At 32.1% G+C, this 19,828-nt stretch overlaps 1 protein-coding gene across 2 annotated transcripts in view; it reads left to right on the forward strand.

Annotated features, from left to right (window-relative positions):
- Positions 1 to 19,828, forward strand: part of LOC129217015 (diencephalon/mesencephalon homeobox protein 1-A-like) — a 44,510-nt gene that overhangs the window by 9,339 nt on the left and 15,343 nt on the right. For both annotated transcript variants that reach the window (XM_054851247.1, XM_054851246.1), the window contains exons 2-4: positions 3,144 to 3,265; positions 18,657 to 18,748; positions 19,106 to 19,207. In XM_054851247.1, the coding sequence (XP_054707222.1) occupies positions 3,169 to 3,265; positions 18,657 to 18,748; positions 19,106 to 19,207 (291 nt within the window). In that variant the 5' untranslated portion in view covers positions 3,144 to 3,168. The remainder of the gene's footprint in view (positions 1 to 3,143; positions 3,266 to 18,656; positions 18,749 to 19,105; positions 19,208 to 19,828) is intronic.

The raw sequence follows: 19,828 nt of genomic DNA on the forward strand, positions 1-19,828 counted from the left end.
AGCTCTAAAAACATTCAACTGCGCCGATAAATTGCCTGTCGAATAATTGTCTAATCCAGCTAATCCATGTATGTGTGCAGAAATCATATTTATATTTCTTTGAACATTTGAGATATATTTTATATAAATATTGTTCAACAGTGGCCTGATCAGCAATGAATTGCCAATTGAAATCTCACCTAAGTTTTAGCATGAAATTAGTTAAAAACAATTATAACTCATGTTCTAATTACCTTGGAACATTGGAACAAATTTTGTAAATTCAAAGGTTTAAATAGATATTTTTAAATGATTTTGAAGGGAGCATTTTTTTAATTTTCCTTTTCACATGGTTGGAATTCAGGCCAAAATATTGATTCAAATTGGAATAAACTAACAATTAATAGTTAATAGAATAATTCAATCATAGAATATTGCATTTTCATCGTGTCTAAGGTCGCGTGCTGAATTTCAAAAGAATCCGCTAGCAGGAAATGGGAGAAGTTTGAGTTATACAAGATTTCGTTACAAGATACATACATACAGCTGAAGCTAATAAAAGAGTGTTAAAAACAGTCAAACTAGGAGACGGCGGAGGCAACTATTACAGAAAATTCTACATAAACAATCAAGCCAGCTTGTTGACAATGACAATTATTTTCTCATTAGTAGGCCTTTATACAAGTAATCGAACTAATTGGTAGCCAGTTTTTTTTTTTTTTTTTTTAATGCAAGGACAGTCAGTGAATGAAAAAGAAAAAAAAAAAAAAAAAAGAACCCCGGATTCGGAGTCGGCCTGTTATCTAACGACTCCAACTCCCATTTCTTTACCCCAAATCAGACCGACTCTGACTCTTCGACTCCGAATTCACAGCCCTGTTTCATCCCACATTAATCCTTGTGATTTCAAATCTTCTTTAGCTACAATTGGGGCAAACCTAACGTGGGGGCATTGTGAATGCTACGCAGATCCTAATCACAGCGTTATGATGCTGCCAGGTTAGGTTAACCCCAATTATAGATCTCTAGATGAAACCAACTTTGTTTGGGTTTTCTTTCTTTTTCTTCATTTAACATAAGAAATTTTGTTTTTCTGGTTCAAAGCTGCACTACTTCTATTAAACACTTCTCTTTATGTGCTTCTTGCATGGTTCTAAGTTACCATGAGTGTCAAGGTAACTTTGTACCAAATTAATAATTCATTTCAAATGGAAGACATAAGTGGGGAAGTTAAAAATAGAGAAATTGTGGATCCAAGTTACCCTGAATAACTCTTTCGATTGCATAATTACAATAAATTCTCCAGGTGTGAAATTCTCTGACTGCTCATAAATCGCTGATTCGGCTTCCAGAATTAATTACTTACCCTTTAATTTGACGATACCCACTTTTCAGAGCTATAAAAACGCTCATATCTCCATTTAAAGACCTTGAATAAGATTAACGACAACACGTCCGAATACAGGAGAAATCTACTTAAATTACGTCACCCTGTGCACCCTGTAATTAAATAACAGCAATGATATGGCACAGCCTTTCCAGAAGCCGCGATGCCATTCAGCAAGGCGTTTAGCCTTCCCGGAAGGAAGTATGTGAAGCGACCGGAAATGAGCCTTGCGGGAGCGAAAGTTGGAAATGGCCTTCTTCCGATTTACCTGTTTTTCAACCGACATCTAATTGGTGTAATATGATTATGTTATGGCCTCAGTCACGACAAGTTGTTGAGATGCAGTTTGTTGTGGCGGTCACGTCTAGTGACCCTAAATTGACATCCGCGACACATTACCTGCAGCCCGACGTGGAATAAATTTACATTTTATTTACTTTTTTACCATTTTTGTTTTTGTACTCCCTTTTAGGGTTAAACGATTTAGAATTAAGAATTGGATTTGTGTGAAAACTTTGTGTTTTTGGATTTGATAGATTTACTGCTTTAAGGCAGCCATTCTTAAATCGTCTTGGTTCATGCACCAGCAAAATTCGCAAAGATTTTTCTTTTTTTTTTTTTTTTTTTTTTATGAAGCCTGTATTTTTATTTGAATTTTTCTAGGTGTTAAAAAAATACGAAACAAGTTAGCAGTAACATTTTCACTACCATTGATTTAAAACGACACTTAAAAGTAAAGTCAGGCAATTATTGTACTTATCCCTATAAGAGTAAATAACTTTCCAAAAAAAAAAGAAAAGAAAAGAAAAAACGATCCTGGAATATTATGAAAGAATTTTAAAAAATCGGTCCAGTTTTCGGAAATGTACACAGGGGCTCCCAAACTTTTCTATAAATAAATAATACCATCTTTCACTTAACAACACAGATGTTTCATGCCTAATGGATCAATCACAACCCAAGATGAAAGAACATTCCGAAAATAATTGGGAATGCAAATGCGACACTTTTGCTCTTTAACGGCGAAATATTAAGTTATAGGTAAGGGGTTATGCCGAAATATTTACTCATTCACAGCAGTTCAAAAAAAGGCATACTTCAAAATTTTTGCGATATGACGTTTTTGAAGGGAGTGAGCGATCTGTACTTAATAAAAATGTCACGGACAAAACCTGCCCCATTTTAAAGGACATACATTAGGCAAAGCGGGGCATACTTGACAAGTCATTAACCACTAATGTACAGTTTTGCAGATGTAGTAAGATTCCCAAAAAAATCAAAATTGTGAGTAGTAAAACAACAGTGAATTATTTCGGTTATAGAAAATTCGAAATTATGATTACAAGACCAACAATGTTGAGCGATAGAGGAACGTTTAAAATCCTGTTTTTCCACACAATTTTCATGTTCTTTCATACGGAATGTGGATTTATTTTTCGATTGCTTTTTTTACATACCAGCAGTTTAGTTTCAGAAATCACCACACATAATGCAACTTGTTACAGTGAAACCTGTGTAAGTTGACCACTCGCGGTGCATTACTTTAAAGGTCAAATTAAACAGGTGGTCAACTTACAGAGGTTGATTTATATGATAAGGGCTAATTACGCGCCTGAAAAAGCGGTCAACATAGACAGGTGGTCAACTTACAAGGGTGGTCAACTTCAGAAGTTTTACTGTACCATTTGTCCTGTTTCTTTTTACTCCAATTGACCCTAATGACTCCCTTTGCGTTTATCAATAAAGTTAAAATTTCATAATATTATTTTATTCTCAGGTGAAGAACTTCCATTGAACCAGCAATGTTCTGCTACTGCCCACTAACCGTCAACTCTCCCGGGGTGCCAACAAGACCACAGAGTTTACCATTCTCCCTTTACTCCGCTGCCTCACCTCAATGTAAGTGAAGTAAGAAACCTCAATATAAGTGATATAAGAAATGACTTAAGTAATTTAAGTTAAGAAATTGATAAACTTCTGGCGTTGGTAATAGATCCTGATCAGATTCTTAGTTAGCCTTGTGGGAGTTCAAGTGGTTTCGAAATTGAGGTTTCCATAGTTGCCCAATTGGGATTTCTCCTTTTGCATGAACTGATCTGATGAATTTATGGGTTTCCCACAAGCTGTATCAGAGCAATATTCTTTTAATATTTAATACAGTTTAAGTTAAATAGTTTAGTTAATAGTTAATTAGTTTAGTTAATAGTTAATTAGTTAATAATTTAGTTTAATAGTTACTTAGTTAATTAGTTTAATAGGAATCGAAAGTTTTTGCTTATTACATAAACTGCATGACGTTTTTAACAAAATAGTGGCTTGGACATTCTAAACATATCTTTTGTTTATTTTGAAGCGACATTTTTGCAATTTTTAAATCTTTAACTTGTTCTAATTGTAACTTTGACTTATATTTTTGCTCTTATTTTAATCGTAGTCCTGCCACTATGGATAGATTTTTCTGTAATATGCAACATTTTTTTAAACCAATAAATAACTTAATGGAAATAATGTTTTAAGAATCTAAAGACTATTTTCAGGTGATCAGAATTTTTCTAAGAAGAATTGACCATTCCAAGAATTTAGAAAATATACGTCACTACGATAAAAGAAAGGCTACACATAAATGCTTATTAAAAATATATTTAAGCATGAAACTTCTCGTAATTGTTTAATAATTTAAGTAACTTTTCTAAAAATCTTTTAATTTTCTCATAATTACATTGTTAGTTTTATTGAAAAAATATAAAACTGTGACAGTATTAATTAGCATTTTTCAAAATGAATAAAAATTGTCACAAAAGACTGCGGATATAAGTTTTTTTTTTTTTTTTTGGTATTTTTCATAAGAAATTAAGGGGTCAAAGAGTTCACTTCCGACCAATCACATCCTCAGATATAATACTGATTTGAAATTTTGAAATTTGAGATTAACCAAAACTCTTATATGATGGAAAGATCGAAGGTCGTTTTCGGGTTCAGCGCTAAAAATCACTAACAAATCTCTGTTGTTGTTCTAGAAATTGATTAATAGTTTTCCAGAACAGGTAAAAAAATAAAATGACGTTAAGATGCTAAATGCACTAATTAGTGATTGCAATATCGGTATAACGGTATACCGAATTCCGGTATTTCGAGCAATTGCAATTTCGTAATACTGGTATTTGCTGAGGTGAAACACCGGTACCTTCGGTATTAACAGAAAATAATAGATAGTTTTAATTAAAGAGTTTTCAATTTAACTTAATAAATATTTACTTTTATATTACATGTTCATTTCTTTTTCCATGATACAGAACCCAAATTAATCTATTGATACAAAAATTCGGCCTCAAAAGCAGGAACTAATAGAATTTATTTTACTATCACTTACAATGCAAAACTCATTTGTTTAAAAAAAATTCCAAATTTGCATTTCAACCGCTGAATATGTTTCAAAAGAGCATTTTTATTCAATAAATGGTTTATTTACAAATACATTTCATACGTCAGACTAAAATGCATTCTGAAAATTGCGTTTAAGTACACCAGCTATCGATTTTCAATAGCTATGTAGCATAGCGCCAGAAAGAAACCATCTTTCAAAATCTTTTAGTTTTAAAACTGTTTTCAATTTTCATGTGTACATCTGATTTCAAAATGTTTAATCAATACGTTTTTATCAGCTTCAAGTATTATTTTCAACTTTGCGTCGTTTAAATTATTTCGAGATTACTTAAATCAAGCACTATTAGTAAAATAGAATTCGAAACAAAGTATCTTCAAAATCCAACTAAACTATTTTACTGTTAATATCAACGCAAAACTCATTTGTTTAAAAAAATTACGGATTTAAAGAACCTAATAAATCTCAGGATCCGAAACGAAGTAATTTCGGAATCCTGCTAAACTATTTTACTGTCACTTTCAACGCATAATTCATTTGTTTAAAATTAAAAAAAATCAAAATACACATTTAAACAATTTAATACAGCTCAGAATTCAAAACAAAGTAACTTCAGAATCCTGCTAAACTATTTTACTGTTAATATCAGCGCAAAACTCATTTGTTTAAAAAAATAAATCAAAGTACGGATTTAAAGAATCTAATAAATCTCAGAATCGGAAACAAAGTAATTTCGAAATCCTGCTAAACTATTTTACTGTCACTTTCAACGCATAACTCATTTGTTTAAAAAAAATAAATAAATAAAAATACACATTTAAACAACTTAACATAGCTCAGAATTCAAAACAAAGTAACTTCAGAATCCCGCTAAACTATTTTACTGTTAATATCAACGCAAAACTCATTTGTTTAAAAAAAATTACGGATTTAAAGAACCTAATAAATCTCAGAATCCGAAATGAAGTAATTTTGGAATCCTGCTAAACTATTTTACTGTCACTTCCAACGCATAACTCATTTGTTTAAAAAAAAAAAATACACATTTACACAACTTAATATAGCTCAGAATCCAAAACAAAGTGATTTTGGAATCCTGAAAAATTATTTTACTGTCACTTTCAACACAAAACTCATTTGTTTGAAAGCAAAAATAATCCAAATTCGCATTTAAACAACTAAACATATTTCAGAAAAAGCGTTTTCATTCAATAAACGGACGATTATTTACAAAATTTCTTCAGACACCAGACCAAAAAGCATTTTGAAAAATGATGCGTTTAAGTGCTCCAGATATCGCTTTCCAATAGCTAGGCATCATGGCGTCGGAAAGAAAACGTCTTTCAAAACCCTTCAGTTTTAAAACTACTTTAGAGGAAAAGCCTGGGAGGCATTACGCGCAACTTTTCTCTCCCCATCGTCGGAAGCTCATTTTCCACTTTGCATAATAAGATTTTTCGGCGTAAAAACGCCACTCTCTGTTGATAGGCGCGAATATTCCAATTGACTTAAAGAGATTATGATCTTTGCAATGCATAGTCCCGGCTGCCTATGAGATTAGCTCGCCGAATGGAAGCTTTGATATTTTTCTCGGCAAGACTTTTTGGCACTGCAGGGCAAGACTGCAGACAATACGTTCGCGTCAGAGCCTCTCCCGAAACGGCCCTCCCTCCTCTTGCCGTTCTTTTAAAACCCATTAATGTTAAAGGTGTGAGAATAGGGTTGCTGGCTTTGGCGTCGTATTTTCAGCAAGAGTGTCAGACTTTGTATTCTAAGTGTTAAAAAGTGGAATATTTTTTTTTCGCCAAGGTAAGCGGGACAATTTTCTTACGTCACCACTCTAAAGAGATGTCAGAAAACAATTCAGCCAAACATCTTTTTAAATAATATAAATTTAATCACACTGTGCTTAGTATAAAACGCAGCAATTTAAAAGTGAAGTTTATTTCTGAGTCATTTACCTCAACTTTTTTTCGTTGTAATTATTAGTATACTTAGTGATTAGTTAAAAACCTCAAACAATTAATAATTTCAGTTTAAAAAAAGCGGTAAAATTTTTGAATAATTAGAATAATTAGAAGTTCTTAAAAGTATATTATTTAGTGACTCCTTTATTAATACAAAAAGATGTCGAAAAAAGATTTGCAGAAAAAAAATTATTACAAAATTTTAATACAAATTTATCAGTAAAAAGAAAGGAAACTGGATATTTTGATGCTATGATGCCTTAAAGCAGGAATTAAAATGGAGGGAGCAAGTTCAATTATTGGCTTAGCAAAAGCTGACCCTAATATCCCAAGTCACGTGACTCAGCAATGACGAATGGTTAGTACGTTTTGCGTGAAACAAGCGAAAAAAACCTGATTTCTTCCAATACTTTGCTTTAAACTCGATCACGTGACTTGGGATCTTGGTTTCATGAATGAAAGTCTTCACTCCCTCCATTTTATCTCTTCTCAATGTATGAAGCTATTACCTAGGACTAAGTTTTCGTAAGAATGATTATTTATTAATGTTGTGCAGTTGTGAATATTCCAAGTTATGAGTTCTGTCTCAATTAAACAATTATTTTGTGACTCTTAAAACATTACATTTCATACTTATTTGAATGTTTTCTTAATTATCGTGCCAAACTTTAGTGGTTTCCTAATGACTGTCCCAAACTTAAACTAACATTTTGTTTGAATTTCTACAGAAAGATAATACTTGGACATAAAAACTACTGGGAAATTTTGTTCAAAACTGAATGCTGCTCTAAACTATAATATGCAACGAAGTGCAATACCGAATGAATTTTCTTCCACATAATACTATTTCTTATACGTTTTTGTGAATAACAACTCGTACTAAAATAAATTAGATTCTATCCAGTTTTGATGAAAAACTTCTTGCTGTATTCAGTAAGAGTCGTAATTTACCATCATAATTATTCGTTATTGAATTCGTTATTTAATTAAATTGCTATTTAAAATGAAATACATTTTAAATAGCAATTTTTCTACAAAAAACGCATCGTTTTGGTAGTGAAAGCACACTTTTTTAAGTTTGAAGTTTTGAGGTGAAATATTTCTCCTTTTGAAGTTACGTGTAATAATTCATAATAAACAATTTTTTAATTTGTATAATGCAAAAAACGAACGTAAATTTTTAAGGGCTTAAAAAATAATTCACCTCTTCTCATTGAATTTTCAACAAATATGTTATATTCGAGCGCTTTTATTTAAATATATTTTCAGAACTATATCTTAACGGGAATTTCTGCATTAAAAAACTGGACAATGTTTAAAAAGGTAAACTGCCGTGCTAAGCATAAAAGTCGTATCTGCACTTTTTGTCAAAATTGAGTTAAGGTCACCAGTCGGTTTTTTTATATATTCCGTCTAAATACAACGTTTTATGGTCTTTTGCCGATGGGAAATAATTTTTTAAAAAATCTGAAAAAGTTGTATTTGAATCAAATGCATTTTTTTATTAGACACAAAAAGAAACTTCCTATGCACCACATAGTATCGCATAGGGCAGGAAGGCAAGACGCACAACAGTACAAAATACACAAAATTAAAATGAGCACAATATACAAACAATTAAACAGCAAATAAAGATTTTAAAAAATCACGAGTTGCGACAGGACTCTACTCATTGGAGTTATTGTTTCGAGAAACGGCTCCTGTCCCATCAAGCCTGCCCCTCTTCCTGGGCGGTTACGTGTGTACAGTTGTGCGTGTAGGCGCGCGTGGGTGTACGTGCACGTGCCTGTAGGCAACGGTGCATGTTGTGTAGGCTCTTAGGTGTGCGTAGACCTGTGGGTATGCACGTAGATGTGTTTGTATGTGTGTAAAGGCGTGTTTGTGTGAGTGTGTATGTGTGTAGGCGTGCGTGTGTGTAGGACACGGATGTTACCGCTGAAGAGAAGCAGATTCCGAGGGACAGTGCGCCTGCAGAGGCCGGTGGGCGGTGGTGCTGGCGAGGCTACTTGTCCATGTTGAAAAAGGAACCAAACATCAAAGACGATCAAGTGAGAACAATAAGCAATCGTGATCGCTCAAAAAAAAAAAAAAAAACATACAGACATGCAAAAAGGTCAAACAGTTGAATAAAGAAAACATTTTTAAGTTTCGACGCTCTGAACCAGAGCGCAAGGAACCGGAGGCCAGGAAACGGACAACTTTCTCAGCTCCCGCACAATTGTTTCTCTCTGGGGACTCAAACCTTTAATCGGCAATGGTATCGGCTAGGGTATGTAAATAGTGCTTAAAACGATAAATAACACTTGCATACAATTAAACTACAGCCAAAACGATAAGCTGGAAAAATTATCCCCCACTATGCCAAACGGATTACACACATCTCTATCTTTATTTTTACTAATAATAAAGCTGAAAGTCTCTCTGTCTGGATATTTGTCCGGATCTCTGTCTGTCTGTCAGGATCTCTGTGACGCTCATAGCGCCTAGACCGTTTGGCATATTTTCATGAACTTTGGCACACAATTAGTTTGTAGCATGGAGGTGTGCACCTCGAAGCGATTTTTTGAAAACTCGATTTTGTTCTTCTTCTATTCCAATTTTAAGAACATTTTCCCGAGCAAAATTATCAAAAGATGGACGAGTAAATTATCAAGTTATCACAACGTGGAACCGTAACATGGGCAAGCCAATTGGTGATAAATTCATCATACATTATTTTTGTAAATATACAGGCGAACCAAAAGACCTTTCAATTTTCTACTACGGGCAAAGCCGTGCAGATACCACTAGTAAATCATAACTCAGTACGTAGTAAAGATGTAAAGCAGTAAATAGTGTCGATTTTAGAAATTGGGTTTCAACTAGTCGGGTTTTGGTGACCTTAAGAGATGTAATGTCATTGGAAGGGAAGGGGAAGAAAGCAACAGGAATGTTTAAATGTAAAAATGAAATTTGCACTTGTAAAGTTTAATGTCTGCATTTATCAATATTCAGATAATCTTCGCCATTTTTTTTTCTTGAAGGTGTGAAATACTGCAGATTGTCCGCCCCGCGGATAAGTCGCTAGCGGACAATCCGGAGTGGACTGTACCATTGTGATGAAGCAATAAATGCTACAAAGACATAAATTTCAAATTCATGTTTTAATTTATTTAATCTTTTATAATTTAGAGTAGTGATATTAATATAAAAGTTCTGAGCGATTAAATAAGAGAAGTAAATGCAAAAGTGTGTTTTTAAAGTTTATTACAAAACATAACTTTATGGGTTTTTGCTCCTACAAAATGAGCGGCTATCTATATTTTAAAGCTATTTTTTTAATGTTGGAGTTTACAAACTGCACTTTGGAATATTTTTAAAAGCATTTTTAAGTTAAAATTTACTAGTCAAGTGCAATCGTAACTGTAAAAAATAAATTTCTGGAAATAACATAATTTTAAGACATAAATATCTTTCTAAAAATTTCATTTTGTCAAGAATTATACTCGATATACTAATTAAATACTGAGGGAAAAGGTGCTTAAAATTAATGAAATTATTTGATGTTACAAGTTTAGAAAACAAAATGAACAAAATAATAGACATTAAAGCTTTAAAATTAAAATTGTAACTAGGGTTGATTGTTTGAAGTAGGTCACTGGGGTAAGGGGGTCACCTTCTAAAACTGAAATATGGATATGGTTTTTGTATATTTTTTACACAGATCATACTATATTTCATCACAGTGATTGGTTTTGCATATATTTGGGTTTCGTGGAATTTTTTTCTAGGCCATAGAACTTAGTCAAAAAAAAAAAAAAAATCTGATTTTTTTTTTTTTTTTTTTGCGAGTTCAAGCAACATTTTTCAAAGAAGTGTTTCCAGGGAAGTTTTTATTATTTTTTTATGATCATTAAACTTTTGTTTATAGTTTAACGTAAAGTGCATTTTTCAACAAGAATTTTTGTATGAAATATTATTATTAAGTGTTTAAGAGAAGGGGTCCCACTTACCCCGTAGATTTTTTGCTATAAGGGGTAAGTGGGTTCCCCCCCCCATAATAGTGAGGATTTTAAAATCAAAAGAAACTCCGATGAGATATTCGTATTAGTGAAATACAAGGATGACCTAGTAGGAATGAATAGTTGAGCTACAAACCTACTAAAGCACGTAATTAGGTATTTGTGAAACTTACATCAATGAAAGCCGTAATGTATTAAATAAGTCTAATGTTGGATGTTGATGATAAAAATTAAAAAAAAAAAATACTGCTGAATTTCCAAGAACGAATAAAAATAGTCTTTTTTTTTATTAGCCTGATGCATATGATGTTGGAATTATTACTGAGGTTAAAGTGATAATGCTTTTCAGTTAGTCAACTTTAAACAGACTTTGCCATTTAACGTTTTCAATTAATTTCCTAATTCACCAAAATTGATCTTAATCAACTGTATTACCTTTATTCAACACTAGTGGTACCCTTGGGGTTTTGCCCGTAGTTGAAAATTAAAAGGTCATTCGGCTCGCCTGTATATTTACACATAATGGATGACGAATTTCTCGTCAATTGGCTATGTTCATTCGCTCTCCCATTCCTCGTCATGATAATTTCGTAATTTACTTGTCCATCTTATGATCATTTTGCTCCGGAAAGTGTTCTTAAAATTGAAATTGAAAAAGAACAAAATCGAATTTTCGAAAAATCGCTTTGAGGTGCACACCCCCATGCTACAAACTAACTTTGTGCCAAATTTCATGAAAATTGGCTGAACGGTCTAGGCGCTATGCGCGTCACTGACATCCTCCAGACAGAGAGACTTTGAGCTTTATTATTAGTAAAGATTCTGTGATTTATTACTTTGAAATTTTAAAGCGCTGATTAATAATACAGATTTGAAAATTTCCTTGTTACCTGCCTCAAAATAGTTCTCTTTCAATATGTAAAATCGTTCAATATGTCTCAAAATAGTTCGTATCTCATTAATGGATGCATTGACAGAAACAAGTTTCATACTAAAAATGTACCTACAAGTAGACCCCCTTACCCCCCCCCTTTTTTTAGATATGCTTGATTTAAATTTTAATAAAACGAGGGTGGACCACATACCCCTTCTTATGAGGTATTCCATGAGGTAAGTGAGAAACCCATCTGTTATTTTTAAAAATATTATCGTTAAGAGCATTTCAAGCATTATTTTAGAAAACAGTGATGAACTTTTGTTTATTAATAATATCCAAGATAAAATAAATCAATTTTTTTACAGTTTTTTGTCTCAAAACTTTTGTTTAAGGCCTCAAAAACTAACTGTTCTAAAAAGGGATCCCACTTACCCCAACCAACCCTACTGTAAAAGAATCTGAATCAGTGTCTCTTTGGATTTTAAATGCACCTCTCTACAAAATTCACATTTGTACGAAATCAATTTTGTAAAAAATGCTTTAACTGGCCTATCAAGCGATGGCGAGCCAAAAATAGTAGCTGACGACCGATTCCATTGCTTTTTATTTCATCCTGGGGTTTTCCCAAGGGACGCCAAGAGTTTGATGCGTTTATGGGCGTTAGGATTTGATCCAATTTGAACCAATTACGGACAACGTTTCACGAAAAAGGAGCCAAAAATCCGCCAGGCATACTTTATCACAAAAAGCAAAGCAATCAAAATATTAAGGAGCAAATTTCTTCTTTGCTATCCAGAAAAGAAATCTAAAACGAAAAGAACGTTTAAGCGCCTACGAAAAGGTTTCCGATTTCAAACCATGGTTTTATTTGAATGTTTTGTTCGTACTTACCCAACCAATATCAGCTGGCTTAGAAAGATTCTACAATGACATCTGCATACTAAAATCGCTTTTTAGAAACGTGGTGTGGTTGTTGATACTTAAAAAGAATAAGTATCTCTCCCCAACCGAAAATATTCTTTACTCTCAACTCCCAAATAAGGTTTTTGAAAACCGACACTTATATTCCAAAAATGGCTCGATAAACATTGTTTGTTACAAACGAGTTTTGTGTAATACTTTCTGTTCTGGTAACAGCGTTCCAAGTTCTTGTGGCAAAAATATGCATTTTGTATTCTAGGAGAGACTTCGGAAAGCGTAAATAAGATGTAACCGCCTTTTCAAAGAAGTAGTGTAGTAGAAATTCGAAAGTATACCACTGTTTGAAACAAAAATCTTGCAAAAGAAATTTATGTTTTGTGCAGCACAGCGATCCTTTAAATAGTATTCAAATATTACATGAAACTGTTTCTGGAACTAAAGTCCTATTTATTCAAGTGTAGACAAATTTTTTTACTTTCTTTTATTCCAATTCTAAAGAAAACTCTGATATAGGAAAAATTCGAGGTATTCATAGCATAGTCTCACAGTGAAGTTTCAGTACGGTAACAGCATGAACTAAAGGACGGAAAATAGTTATGAATCGTCAAAAAAAAAAAAAAAAAAAAAAAAAGTACTTATGCGTAAAAAAAAAAAAAAAAAAAAAAAAAACTCTAATCGTCAATAAATAATGATAGCTGTTTCTATATTACGTAAAACAATATTTTTATTATTCAACTTTCAATTTTTCAATATCTTTTAGAAACGATTGCATATTTTAAGTCTTCTCTTTACATGATTTGAAAAAGTTACAAATCTAACGTGTTACAAATCAAACGTTTTACTTCAGCGAAGGCATAGTATCCAGCGTTAAAAGTGCTCATATGTTGCTAGACACATAAAGTGTCTTTTAATAACACTCAGATGTCATATCATCATTGCAGTAATCACATGTATGATATAATCTGATGTTAATAATGTTGAGAAAAAATCAAATTGTACAAACACTTATCATAAATTTCAATAAGATAACACCATAAATTCATATCAGGTAGTGAGAAGCAAAATGATATAAGTGGACATTTTCAAGTTTTGAGTAAAGCGCGCATAAATATTACTTCCTAGGTAGGCTTTCATTGAATTTTTTTCTAAGTCATGCTGTATAGCAGCACCAACCATGGCTACTAGTACTGTCTCCTGCCACAAGACAGAGGCAGAGGAGTGTTCACCAACCATTTGTACTGGTTATCTCCAAATTTTTAATTTTGCCACTTGCATCCCTTTGCTTCTCACTACCTCATATGTTAGTAAAAAAAAGCATTTTCCATAGAAACAACATTTATGTCCTGATGGAACAATGCTACTTACTAAAGAAAATTGTCCCAAAAATACAGTGGTAATATTTTTTTTAAATTTTAAATGAAGTCCAAAAACTGATTTGCTCAAGGGCAGCAAAATTATGTAACATGAACTATATTGTAATAAAAAGAAGAGAAAAAACTTATGACGTTCAAATAAATGTTTAGTAATTTAAGCAAAAGCTCTTGATAATCTTTTTGTTTAAAGATAATCCTTCTATCCCAAAATTATATGACTTGTACATCGCTGCCATATGGTATTAAGATTTTTTAAAGAGAAAAAAATCAAAATTTAAATTTAATTTTTCAAATTTTTATATAGTTTTGAAGAAGAAAAAGCAATTTGGTTTTGAAGAAGAAAAAGCAATTTGGTTTCGAAGTAAATAAATAAACATCATTTTTTAATTAAAAACTTCAATATTTTTATGATTTTACTTTAAAAGAAACCATTTTTAACAAATTGTTGTGCTTGGTGCCACACAGTTCTTAAATGCAGCATGTCGATCAAAAGAGAAGCACAAATAATAAATCCTTAAACCGACCATACCCAATCCCTTTTTTTTTTTAATTTTTTTTTCGTAAGGTTTTCTCTATGCTACATTTATTCTAAGCGCGTCGCGATATCAAAACTGAATGAACATGATCGCGCGTTACAAACAAATCATTTTTTAATAATATCTCCTAAAAAGCCTAAAATAATCTTTTTTGAAGTCCATAGAGTCCACGATGCTTTCGAAGAAGAAAAACGTGAATTTTTTACATGTGCATTGTGCATGTGCAGATACACAACAAGACTGGTTTAAGAAATGAAATCCAGTCAAAGCTTTACAAAACCAATATTTCGACCATAAAATGGGAGAAATCGACTCATGGCCTCGATTTTGTTTCGTTAGAAACCGCTCTTCTAAGAAACCTTGCCATATAGCGTTTTGAAAAAATTGATCTGATTCAATTTTTCAGAAATTTCTAATAGCGCCTAATTCGAAACTACAATAGTTCCTTCGTATATAAAAAAATATTTTTATGGTTCTAAATAAAAAATTTGAAGTGTTTGGAACCATTTTAGCTTTCTAAAACGCCTCTACGATCCTCCCTGAGTACCTGAAATTAATAGGGGGGGGGGGGGGAACAAGGGAAATAATGCCAGTGGATAACTGAGGGCATGCAACGTGCTATAGCAAAATCCTTGTCGTCAAGTTAAACCTTTGTGGACCAAAGTTTTGAACTTGGATGAAACAGGACTCCCATTTGTTCAAAAGAGGCCCCATGAAGTTTTAGCTAAGAAGAATAAGTCACATGTTAGAAAGTATTAAGAGTTGAGCGAGGTGTGGTGAAAACAGCTGTGTTGTGCGAGTTCTGAGGGGCTTGTATGTGTCTCCTGTGATAAAAAATATTTAAAAAAAATCTCTTGAATAACTTACTATTGTTTGTAGTGTTTCTTTATCTCCTGTAATAACTATTTATATTTTCCGATTTGATTTTCTTATTTGAGAATGTGTTTCAACGATGGAAACTCAATGGTCTATCCATAGCAACTGGTTCCCATGAATGGGCCACATGTTTAAATATTTCTTTTTAATTTTTTTTCATTTTTGAATACTGTTAACATAAAAGCGAATATTTTTATTAAAGGGAGATATATACTGAGTAATTATTACTATTGTCAATATAAAGTTTGAATCTGAACTACCTCCGGAAAAGGTCAAAACTGTTATGTGGTTCATTGACGGCAACTTTCCCTTTATATATTATGTTAATAAATGAATGACAAACACAATCTATACTATTTAAAATTGACGGATGAATAATTAAAATGTTTCCCTCTAATACAAAAGTTTCCGTTCTATCGTGTGTCTTTATGACACTCTTTTTATTTTTTTCCATGTAATTCTTTGACTGTCTGCAAAAGAGCAATAACAATTATAAGACTTGTACTTTGATTATTTAGAAATAGTTATTCTTATTTAAAGCTATCAAAATGTTGCACAAATTCCAAACAGTCTTGCTATTTATTTTATCCAATGCAAAAATATTTTGAGGCTTTTAAAGTTACGCAAAATTAAAAATAATACTGAAGTTTATTCTTTGTGATAGCAGAAATGTTATATAGGTTTATAGTTCCAAATTTTAATTTCGAATGGTTTAAAACTATTTAAAATTTTAAAAATTCACTCATGATAGTCTCTGAGTATGGGTATCAAAAAATTTCTATCCGAAAATTGTAAAGATCCAACGTGAATGTAGATTTGTGTATGAAATATGCACACATAGCACATACACGGTCTTTTTACACATACACGTTATTTAACTGTTTGCATAAAAATAAACAAAACTTTAATTAGTAGACGTTCGAATTAACTTATTTCGTTGTAGTTTTTATATTGATAATTTCTTGCTTATCTTTACTAATAATAAAGCTGAAAGTTTCTCTGTTCGGATCTCTGTCTGTCAGGATCTCTGTGACGCGCATAGCGCCTAGACCGTTCGGCCGATTTTCATGAAATTTGGCACAAAGTTAGCTAGTAGCATGGGGGTATGCACCTGGAAACGATTTTTCAGAAATTTGACGTGGTTCTTTTTCTATTCGAATTTTAGGAACAAAATTATCATAATATGGACGAGTAAATTACGAAATTATCATAACGTGGAAACGTAACATGGGCAGAAGCCAATTGGCGAGGAAATTCACCATACATTATTTGTAAATATGCAGGCAAACCAAAAGAACTTTTAATTTTCTATTACGGGCAAAGCCGTGCGGGTACCACTAGTACTTTATAAATAACTTCTTTAGTAACTATTTCCTTTTCTGAAGGGGGGAAAAAGTACAACTAAAAGGTAGCCCTACCTAAGTGTGAACCTCCGATTAGAATAAAACTTTGCACATCGATCGAATTCGTAACACTATTAAACCCGTAGTTTTTTTTTTCTTTTTTTTTTATCGGCAACAAACACCTTTAACGGGATAAAATTTACCCCTAAACATATATTAATTAATTAGGAATTAGAGAGTACAATATATCCTTTTATTCTAAATTTCAACTACAAAAATTCAAATAATGATGGAACATTTGAAAAAACTGAACAAACTAAGGTTGACGTGTTTCAGTATTTTTTTGAAAATACTATTAAAAGGGGTAATCTATCCTTCGCAATATTACCTCGTCATGGTGAATGACCCTAAAACTTAAATCTATCGTAAGAAAGTTATGTTATGTATCAATTGAAAGCTCTATGTTTTAGCTTTACAGAACTTTTTTGAATTTTTATTCTACTATAATTAGGAGGGAAGTTACAGTAATTTCTAAGAACATACTTTTTTTTTTTTTTTTTGCACATTTTGAGTTTTTTTACTGGTTTGTATTTCGAACAATTTTCAAAATAGAAATCTAAAAATTGGCAGGATTACTTATCATGTCAAATGTGTCCTTCATACTAAATTTTATTGAAATCGGAAATGCTGAGGTCAAGAAGGTGATTTTTCTTACATGGAATTGCTCAAAATCAACTAGCCGCACGACGGGGAAAGATTGCGAGGGAAGGTTTCCCCCTATAAATAGTATTTTCAGAAAATCATGAAACACGTCAACTTTAGTTCGTTTAATTTTTCAAATTATCAACTATTATTGTAGTTAAACTTTAAAGAAAAAGAATATATTGTACCCTCTAATCCCCAATTATCCAATATTTAGGGTTAAATTTCTCCCCGTTGAAGGTGTTTGTTGTCGATTAAAAATATAAAAAAAAATAATGAAAAAAAAAAGCACGGGTTTAATACTTTTAAGTATCTATCGATGTGCAAAGTTTTATTCCAATCGGAGATTCACACTTGGGTAGGGTTACTTGAAAGAATTTTGTGCATAAATCAAAAATGAAAAGTTCAAGTTCAATGTTCAAATAGCTATGTAAACTGCACGCATCTGATGTCTTTTCGCTAAAAAGCTCCCATCGTTTGCACTCAAAAAGTAGTCTCGAAAGTAGTCTCTCTTTTAGTCTCAAAACAATTTTATTGCCCTTTTTGCGTCGCGAAGATTTTTTATTTATTAATTCTGCACTTGCTTGAAATAAGGAGTTACAAGAAATATTATGGAAATGAGTTCAGAATCAAGCTAATAGCTTAAGTTTTCAAATTCGTAATACAGTCGAACCTGTCTATCTCGAATTTTACGGGAGAGAAGAAAAATTCGAGATGTGGAGGTTCCGAGACACAGAGGTTTTGAAAAAAGTTCTAAAAATAAGAAATTGGAGCAATGACTCGAAAGTAAAACTTTGGAAGCAATTTTACTAATCAACAATGTCTCCTTCCTCTCAGTTTCCGAATGGATATAATAGCTGGAAAACTTGCTTCTTGTACATAAAGTTTTAATTCTGGAGCATTATGTACTGCTAATATTAAGAAAAATGGTTTTTGTCTAAAAATTCCAGTTAATAAAGATCGTTGGGGATCGAATTCAAGAAAATCACTTTAGTCAACATTCGAGACATAGTTTTTCAGAAAATTTCATTCGAGACAAACATGGGGGAAGACATTGAATTAATACTTTATGGTACAGAGAAAATGAAAAACTTCGACATAGAGAGGTTTTCGAGATAGGCAGGTTCGAGATAAACAGGTTCGACAGAGCCATGTAAGAAGAACACATCACACAGCTTCAGCTGTTGTAAAAATGACCAGTTTACTTAAAAATGGAATAGAGTAAGCATCGAATGACAAATGAAGATAATATATAAAACTGATAATCATAGATATGTCATTTACTAACTCCGTTTTATGTATTTCTTTTCAGATGCCAGCTACGGCTACCAAAATGATTTACACGATGAGAGTTTTATGAGAAGAAAACAGCGAAGAAACAGAACCACTTTTTCGGTGCAACAGGTACAAATTTTCTACTTGACAAGTTTTTTTAAATTACATTCTGAATGCTCTTTACCTAACTTTGCAAGTTATGCACACTTCATAGTACTTTGCGCCCTATCAGCGATGAATATACACCTTGTAATCACAACTTTCAGAGTCATAGTTTGACCAAATTTAATTTATGATAGAAATCGGTCCCCGAAGTTGTCAACTTTTCGATGCAGCAGCAACTCTTTTAAAATGACTTTTTCGGCCATACTTATAAAATTACTATGCATTCAATCTCAAACCGAACAAAAACTTTTCAGTTAAAAAATATTAAAAATACTGATAGTTAACATAAATATTTACAGATGAAATTATTATGTATTGCAGTTGGAAGAACTAGAGAAAGCTTTTGCTCAGACGCATTATCCTGATGTCTTCACCAGAGAGGATCTTGCAATGAAAATCAATCTTACTGAAGCAAGAGTTCAAGTAAGAGCAACCTTCTTAATCCAGTTTAATTTCAAATGGTTCAACCACAAGTCAAAAACTGTGCTCAAGACGAAAAATACGCTTTGATTGAGAATTATGATACTACTTGATATTTATTAATGCAAGAATAATAAATTTATTCGTTTATGTTGGCATTAAAACGCAAGGAACTATCGACAAGTATGAATATAAATATACATATACATGGCAGTTAGGTAACATGATCGATCAGTAGCTATTTCGCTGTTAATAAATAGAAAAAGTTTCAAAATTTCTTGAAACTTACAAACTATATTGCAAATATAAACAAACAAGTTAACCTTGATGTTTGTATAAATGGATTGTATAAAATAAAATTTCTTAAAAAAAGAAAAAAAAAAAACTTGGGGCAAAATCATTTAGCGTTTATTTTATTAGAATCGCATTGATATATTTCCAAAACCTTTTTTTACTTTCGACTATTTCAGTTTTAAGTGCTTTAAAAAAACATTTCAGAAACATCTTTTAATTAAAATACGTTATGCAGTCATTTGAGATTTAAAGGAAACATAATTTTAAGAATAAAAAATGGTTCATGTTTTATTATTACTCGAGAAGCAAGACAGTGACTGGAGATCATTT

This window comes from Uloborus diversus, chromosome 2 (assembly GCF_026930045.1).
Source record: "Uloborus diversus isolate 005 chromosome 2, Udiv.v.3.1, whole genome shotgun sequence".
Lineage (NCBI taxonomy): Eukaryota > Metazoa > Arthropoda > Arachnida > Araneae > Uloboridae > Uloborus > Uloborus diversus.